At 53.5% G+C, this 8,412-nt stretch overlaps 1 protein-coding gene across 1 annotated transcript; it reads left to right on the plus strand.

Annotated features, from left to right (window-relative positions):
* The first annotated feature begins 679 nt into the window (after positions 1–679).
* Positions 680–7,512, plus strand: OSM (oncostatin M). The gene is made up of 3 exons (XM_069081555.1): positions 680–761; positions 3,031–3,146; positions 6,171–7,512. The coding sequence occupies exons 1-3, from the start codon at positions 728–730 to the stop codon at positions 6,639–6,641; spliced, it is 621 nt and encodes a 206-aa protein (XP_068937656.1). The 5' UTR covers positions 680–727; the 3' UTR covers positions 6,642–7,512.
* Positions 7,513–8,412: the final 900 nt, after the last annotated feature.

Raw genomic sequence — 8,412 nt, forward strand, 5'->3', positions numbered from 1 at the left:
TCCTCTGGCCGAGAGAAGGTAAACTACCTCCCCAAGGTCACCCAAGATGCTGCGGTCATGCCTGGAAGGCAGGAAGGGCTCCTGGCTCCTGGCTTTTGGCTCAGGGCTTTTGACATGGAGATGTTCCATCCCAAGAGGGTCTAGAGAAGTATGGAAGGAACACTCCATACCCAGAAAGCCAGCATTCTCCATAGATATCCAAGGAACTGGCAGGTTGGGGCCAGAGAAGAGAAACGGCTTCCTCTCCCCCCCCCCCCACCTCAGGGCCCCCTTCCTCTGCCCACAAACCACAGCTTGGGTCCGTGCCTTCCTAGGACATCCTGGCGAAAGAGCTCACGGCCTGGGTGACCCCAGAGCTCAGCCTGAGGGGACCACGGTGCAGGTGTGGGGGCCTGAGCCAACATCTTCCCCTTCTGGAGGGAGGGACACCCCCACCCCACCCCCAGCCTCGGGTGTGGGTGCCGTGACACTGGGGGGAAAGACTCAACCTCAAAGATGGTTGAATTCGAAGAATTAAAGGAGGAGCCCAGGGTCAGAGAAGCGACCGCCCATTGACTCCGCCCGGACACACTAGTTTTTGGGGTCGTGTTCTCAGAAGAGCTGCCCCCACCCCCATCCTGGGAGGTGCTGGGCAGCCGGAGGATAAAGTGGCCCTCCGTTGGTGAGGCCCTTCAGTGTGGAGGTGTCTCAGACGAGAGAGGCCTCGCTCCGGCTGCCGGCACCCAGTATGTGGGCATGGCTCAGACTGAGCTCTCTCCTGGGTATGTACTTCCTCCCCATGCCCCATACACTTCAGGCAGGCAGCCAGACTGCGGAGACCGGGGTTGGGGGGGCAGAGCTGAGAAGCCGCAGGCACCCCTCAGGCTCTGAGACTTGGCTCCCAAGGCATCCCGTGGGCAAGCTGATTGAATGGGACCCAGTGATCCCCAAAACCCATGATAGAGAGGGTGAAGCTGAAGGCCCAAGGGGATGCCCTGGTAGGGTGGGACTCATGGAGGAGGCAGGTTTGGAAGGAGGGATGGGGCAGGGGTGGGTGAAGAGACGGGGGCAGCAGGAGGAAGGGAAGGATTCTCCAGATGAGGGTGGCTGGGGCATGGGCATGGCCCTGGGGAGGTGGAAGGTGGGGGCTGGGGCTTCAGCAACTACAGAGCCCTCTCCTACTGGCAGCAGGATGGGTGGAAATGGTAGGAAGCCTGGGTCCTGGACCTTGATGGCTTGGCTTGCTATGGCTTCAGGGAAATGCCCAACTAGACCAACTCACGCATAATCCCATGCATGACCCCACCACGCGCACACATCCCAACAGCACAGTCACACAATAATATTAGCTACTAGTGATAAAGGGTTTCAGGTTTTATAAGACTCTTTGCACATTTAGCGGGAGTACCCTGCCCCCCCCACACACACACTCCGCATCATACATTATCTCATTCAATTCTCCTGACCTTGAATCTAGGACCTGTGATTTCATTGTTGTGGGTATATCACTAAGGGCCTCTTAAATTAAGTGATTCATCCACGGTCACACAGTCAGCATACAAGGCAGGATCTGAACCCAGGGCTCCCAGATTCCAAGTCCACAGTGACACATACATAGGCAGCTGCCACAAGACACAAACACACAAACACAGGTGACCCACATTCTCCAGCAGACGCAGGGACACATAACCCACCAGTCTGACCACAGACCCAGGGCAGGCTGCAGAGCAGCTACCCCTCCCCCCTCCTCCCCCCAGCCCCAGGAAGTTCATACATGGATGGAGGGGCAGGTAGACACACACCACATACTCAGACTTACACACGTGCCCGTGGTCTCGGCCCCTGAGGCAGATGCCCCGGGTTGGGCGGCAGGCCGGGGATGCCCTTGAGAGGCCAGGCTTCCCCAGCCCACCCGGCGGGTGCTGAAGCACACTGGGACCCAGCGAGTTCTTAGGAAATGAAGAAGCGGCTGTCGCCACTTTCCTTTCATTGCGAAACCAGTCCCTTCCGACCATGTGGTTGCCCAGTGGTTGGCACCCGGGCCGGGAGTGGTAACTGCTCCCCTCCCCCTGCTGGCTCAGCCCTGGGCTGGGCTCCAGGCTCTCCTGCTGGGCCCCAGATCCCATTGCTCCCTGGCGGGCAGGTGGGGACCCAAGCGATAAGATGTGGAAAGCTCAGAAGTCATGTTGTCTGCTTCAGAGAAGAAAGCTGAGCCACAGAGGGCAGGGAATGACCTGCCTAAGGTCACATGGTTAGAAAGCAGTAGAAGGTGTTCTTGACCCAGGCCTTCTGATGCCAGCCCAGTGGGGTTTCTACTGGGTCGCTGCCTCCCATTTGTCACCGACGGAGCTGAAAGGAACTTACAGGTCATCAGATACCTGCCCCTCTTTTTACAGTCAAGGAAACTGAGGCACAGAGTGGTTAGGTAATGATTCTGAGGGAGGATTCGCATCCATGCCATCCTAACTACTCGTTCAGCACTGCAGGAATAGATGGAACCTTCTTTGGACAGGCCCCACTAGCAGCGGGCAGCCGTTCCGAGACCCTGCCTCTTCTGTCCCCCACCCTCCAAGACTACCCAGAGTTGCCCCCTCTCTCCTGATCCAGCTGGGAGAAAGGGACGGGGTCATGGAGTGGGCAGAAGGCAAGCTAGAAAGAGTTGCCCCTCTTCCCTCCTGGAAATTGGGGCAAGAGCCCTGCTTTAGAGCCCAAGGATCTGAGTGAGAATACTGCCCCCACAGCCCTGAAAGGCTCCGAGCTGGGAAAGGCCCGCAGAGAACCTTCAGCCCAATCCCTTCCTTTGGAAGTCATGCAGTTAGAAAGGGGCAGAGCTAAGACAGCCCCTGGGCCCACTGATTCACCCGGGCGTTCATTCCATGATGGCGGGTGGCCCCAGGCACATCATTTCCCTAGTCAGAATGGGATGGTTTCCTTCCAGCACTGACTTATTTCCACTCAGTGGCTGGAATCCTTCCATTCAGGACCAAGTTGGTCCCCTCAGGTCTTCCTCCTCCTCCCCCAATCACCATGTCCTGCTCTCTCCTGCTCCAGGCTTGATCTGTGGTCTCTTGTGGCTGTGCCCAGTGGCCAGAAGCACCTGCCCTAAATACCAGAAACTCCTCTATCAACTAAAGAACATGGCCAAGAAGGATTTCTTGAAGTCATTCGTAAGTGCCGGCCCCATGCCTGTCCCCAGATGACCTTCATTGTTGTTTTGGTCTGTTAAGGCTTCCCTCCCGAGCTGAGGGATGGTCAGCTGGGTGTAGTGGGTGGAACATTGGCCTGGGAGTCAGGAGGTCTTGTGTTCAAATCCTGCCTCAGACACATCTTTGTGTGTGACCTTGGGCAAGTCATTTAACTTCTTTTGGCTTCACTTTCCTCATCTGTGAAATGGGGACAATAACAGCAAGCAATATTTTATGCACATATGACATGTATCTGTAACACACGTATGTATACACATGCACATATATTGCTAACATGATTATTTAGATGTTAGCTATGACAATGATGAATGAAGATGGTGACTAATGAGGGGGGAATATCACAAGCTCATCAATTTGTAGAGGGAAGGGTCCTTAGAGACCCAACTCCTTTATTTTTTCTGGTTGAGTCGTTTGCAGTGGTTTCTGACCCTCTGTGACCCCATTTTGGTTTTTCTTGCCAGAGACACTGGAGTGGTTTGCCATTTCATCCTCTAGCTAATTTTACAGATGGGGAAACTGAGGCAAACAGGGTTCAGTGACTTGCCCAGGGTCACACAACTAGGAAGCGCCTGAGGCCAGATCTGAACTCAGGAAAATGAGTCTTCCTGACTCCAGGCCTGGTGCTCTCTCCATTGTGTTCCAACCCCTTCATTTTACAAACAAGGAGACTGAGGCCTAGAGAAAATACATTGTTACACTTCCCCACACACTTCTGCTTGCACTTGGGTCTTCTCTCCTGCCTTCTAGCGCCCCAGAAGGCTGATTTTGGTGCCTGTGAAGTCTTCATCTCACCTATGTGCAAATGTGGCTCACTGAGGAAAGATCTAGCAAGGGGAGCAGAGGAGGAGCAGTCAGAGGGGGAGGAGGGGAGCCAGCAGATGCAGCAGCAGAGACAGTGTCTGGGAAACGAGGGCTGCTGATGGCCCCGAGGGCAGCAGAAAGGTCAAGGAGGACGAGGAGATGAAGAGGGAGGAGAGGCCCCTGTATTGGGCAGTTAGGAGAGCTTGATGAGATCGGGAGCCAGCCTCAGCAGGTTTGGAAAGGCCTCCTGGGGAGGTGGTGAGCTCCCCGTGGCCCGACGGCTTCAAGCTGAGGCCCAACGTCCCTTTGGCAGGGCTGTCATAGGTGCCAGGGCTTCTGAGGAATTCTTCCTTTTTCCTTAGCCTCAGTTTCCTCATCTGTCAAATGAAGAAATTGGACCTAATGCTCTCTGAGGCCTTTCTGACTCTAGTGATGCCAGATTTACAGAGTGTGACCCTTATCGTAGCTAATGTGTTAGAGCATGTGAAGCCACACGCACACGCACACACACACACACACTCATGCGATTCTCAGAACAGCTCTAGGAGGTAGGGTTTCCCCCATTTTACAGATGAGCACTGAGGCTGAGGGGAGTTCCACAAGGGTAAGAGGGTCATACAGTTAAGGAAATTTCTGAGGCAGGATGCTTCCCACCCGCTAACTGTGGCTGTCCCTCACGGCCCTACCCTGGGCGCTCTGTTTCTCTACAGCTATAATACAGGGACCTTGTCTGTTCCTGTGGGTTCTTCTCTCTCTCCTACAACCTCCTATCACCACCTGTTTTCTTTCCTTTTTGAAGGGGGAAGGCAGGGAAATTGGGGTTAAGTGACTTACCGAAGGTCACACAGCTAGTGAGTGTTAAGCATCTGAGGTCCTCCCAACTCCAGGGCCAGTGCTCTATTCGCTGCGCCACCTAGCGGCCTATCACCACCTGTCTTGTGGACATCTCACAGGCACCTCAAATTCAACCCATGCAAACTAGAACCTCTCTTCCCAACTTTCCCTCTAGCAGAGGGCACCACCGTCCCCCAGTGACCCAGGCTCAACACTTGGTACCACCCTTGCCCCTCACTCGGCCCCCATAGCCAACCCTCTCTGCACCTCCCATGCCCTTCCTCTTCTCTCCATTTACCCTCCTTCTCCAGGGCTATTACGCTGACCTGCTTGGTCTCCCTTCATCCATCTCTCTCCCTGCTCTGATCCCTCTTCCATCAGGGTCAAAGTGGTCATCTTTATTTTATTTTATTTTGCTTTCTGGAGGGGGGAAGGCAGGGCAACTGGGGTTAAGTGACTTGCCCAGGGTCACACAGCTAGTAAGTGTCTGAGGCTGAATTCGAACTCAGGTCCTCCTCACTCCAGGGGCAGGGCTCTATCCACTGTGCCACCTAGCTGCCCCACAATAAGTTCTTAATAAATGCTTTATATCAAGCTGAGATCTGCCTCTTTCTTTCCCTCTTGGGCTCAACAGAACCAAGTCAAGCCCACTTCCACAAAAGAATGCTGCTGACTCTCTCAGACAGCTCCCACCTCTCCCAGAGGTGTATTCTCTTTCCTCCAGCTCATCCTTCTGGATGTGGGCATCATTCTTCCCCTGGAGTCAGAGGAGCTGAGTTCAGATCCCACCTTTGCCACCTGTTCCCTCTCTCTCCATCTCCTGGGCTGCGGGTTCCTCCTCTGAGGTCCCCTCCCATTCAGAGGCCTCATTCATACAATTGAGGGATTGGAGTAGATGGTTCTTTCCCAGCTCTAGTCTGAAGAATCTGTTAGTTTAGGATTCCCCCAGAGCTTTGGGAAGTTTCCTCTGGGGACCCAAGTTGTCTGACTGCAGGAAGAAGGGGATTCTCGTTCTTGATCTGCCTCTGAGCTGTCCCATAGTGAGATGGGCTGCCCTAGAGAGTGCCCCATCGGTGGAAGGCTTCAGGGAAAGTCTGGAAAGGGCTGGAGAAGGAATTCTGGGTCAGTACCTGGCTACCCTAATGGTGTCTTCTGTGATTCTGGGCCTCAGTTTCCTCCCCTGTAACATGAGAGAACTCGGCCTAGCTGACCCTTCAAATCCCTCTCCAATCTCCCCATTCTTCTGTCTGGGACTGAACCGGTCATCATCTGGGGGCTTCCAACCTAGGTTGGCCAGAGCTGGGGGTCTTGCTTCCAGAGGTTCCCAACTGCCATCTCTTTTCTCCTCAGATGACCGACCAAGGCCTAGACTTACCACATTCCCCCGATATCTGCAAAGAGAGCTCAGACATCCCCAAGACAGAGACCCTTAAGAACTTACCTCCAGTCACCTTCCTCCAGAATGTGAGTCAGACCCTGTACCAAATCGAACAGGAACTCGAGAAAACCATCTTCAGTTTGCTGATCATCAACATTCAAGGCTTCAATAACAATGTCTGCTGCATGCTCCAGACCCTCCCCAACGCCCCTGCTGCCTGCCCTGCTCCAAGGAGCCATAGGACTCTGTCCCCAACTCCAGCTGCTCGAAGCTTCTCGTGGAAATTAGAAAGGTGTAAGACAATAAGCAGCTATCAGCGCTTCATGGAGAATGTGGGAGAGGTTCTAGAAACATGGGGTCCCAGCCCTGGGCAGAGAAAAAGGAACAAACGTTCCCTTCTCAAAGGCCTGCTTGGCCAAAGGAGGAAAGTGAGGGCAGGCTGACTCAACCCCAGGGGCACCGTGCTACATGAACCTCGAGGAAGTGGCACCAGAGGTCTCTGCCAGCCTGCCTGAAGAATGATGGCGCTGGCAGTGGTGGGCCCAAGGGGCCACCTGCTTACCCCCCTTTCTGCTGGTTCCCCCACTGGGCTTAGAAATGTTGCACTTTAATGGGAGGAGGGGGGGCTCCTAACATCTCCCCCAAAAGTGATTGATATAGTGCTATTATTTGGCTTAATCCCTTCTCCCCAGGCCTTCTCTGTTCCTTGAAGGCTGCCCATTCAGGTCACGGGGCTGCCAGAGCTCAATGCCCCATGACTCTTCATGAATCAGAGGCCGACTTTCCATTGATTCAAGGGTCTGATGACAAGGTTTGACTCAGGGCCCAGTGCCTAACTTGTTCCCATCCCTACCCCCTTAGCCTCTCTTCTGGGGGCCTTCGCTCCATTCTCTCTTCTCTGACTTCACCTCCCCCTTGGCCCCTAAGAGTTTTCCTTTTTTGAGGTTTGGGGTGGATGGTTTGGGCATGGAGGGAGTCATGTCCAGTAGAGGCCTCATGCCAAAGGGCTAGCCTCCCCTCTTCTCACTCCCTCACCTCCCAACAGATACTGCAGACGGTTCCCAGGGCAAGAAAGGGCCCAACAGTATTCTGTGCCCTCTACAGCAATGACTCACTGAGATAGAAATTTTGCCGCTTGGGGAGAAATTGCTGCTGGACAGCAAATGTCCCCCAGGGATGAATTCCCTGGGATCCAAGAAACCCCCATCCCTGCCCATCCATGAGGGCACAGAGCATAATTTATCAAGTTTCTATTTATACTTATTTATTAGACATGTATTTAACAGTATGATATTGATATCTGATATATTTAAAATTTTCCTATTTTTCTAAAGCTGTTGTGTGTCTGCCTGTTGTCATGTGGGAAGGGGAGGGATCATGGTTAAGGCCCACAGAGTCGGAATGGGCTCTGGGAAGGGGTCTCCTTGGGTGCCAGGATTTGGTGACTGTGGAGAGGTTGGAGAGTTGACACAAAAGACCTGTGCTTGATCATGGGAGCACAGACTCAGTAAAAAGTGACCTCAGAGGTCGCTGACGCCACACAGAAGCCCCGCGATCTTCAGCTATCTGCCCCAAGTCAGTGAGAGCTTATCTGAATGAGTCTGAGTGTGTGTCTGTGTGTATTTGGATGTAACAAGTATACTCTAGTTCCCTATTCCAGAGCCAGGCTCCATCCTCCCTTAAGGGTCTGCGCAGTTGGGGTCATTCTCATGTTGTCATTCAAGCCCACACTGGTTGTATTTCCCCCACTGTTAGCCAATAATGAGATTAGTTGTTTTTTAGTTACCTCCAATCCTTCAGGATCCCATTTGGGGTTTTCTTGGCAGAGATACCAGAGTGGTTTGCTATTTCCTTCTCCAGCTCATTTTACAGATGAGGAAACTGAGGCAGACATGGTGAAATGACTTGCTCAGGGTCACACAGCTAATGAGTGTCTGAGGCTGGATTTGAATTCAGGTCTTTCTGACTTCAAACCCAGGGCTCTATCCACTGCAGTGCCACCTGGCGGCCCGAAGAGATGAGTACTCCAGTTCTATTTAATATGAAGCTATACAAGAGCAAAAACCCAAATATCCCCCTGCCAGTTCTTTGCAGGAGCACCTCAGACACCTGAGGAATGGGGCTCAGACTTAGCATGGCTGCCGCTCAGCGTTGGGTCCTTGTCTCATGTCCTGGGCCTGGGTCCCTAAGGAACCTGTCAGTCCTGGATGGCTG

Source organism: Petaurus breviceps, unplaced genomic scaffold (genome assembly GCF_028583685.1).
Source record: "Petaurus breviceps papuanus isolate PSGF00001 unplaced genomic scaffold, PetGlider_PUasm1.0 99, whole genome shotgun sequence".
Classification (NCBI taxonomy): domain Eukaryota; kingdom Metazoa; phylum Chordata; class Mammalia; order Diprotodontia; family Petauridae; genus Petaurus; species Petaurus breviceps.

What these genes read in the sequence shown, in the direction of transcription:
- OSM (XM_069081555.1), top strand. Translation starts at nt 728, where the DNA reads ATGTGGGCATGGCTCAGACTGAGCTCTCTCCTGG. An exon ending in CAGACTGAGCTCTCTCCTGG is followed by an intron (nt 762 to 3,030) that starts GTATGTACTTCC and finishes CTCCTGCTCCAG; the next exon opens with GCTTGATCTGTGGTCTCTTG. An exon ending in AGGATTTCTTGAAGTCATTC is followed by an intron (nt 3,147 to 6,170) that starts GTAAGTGCCGGC and finishes TTTTCTCCTCAG; the next exon opens with ATGACCGACCAAGGCCTAGA.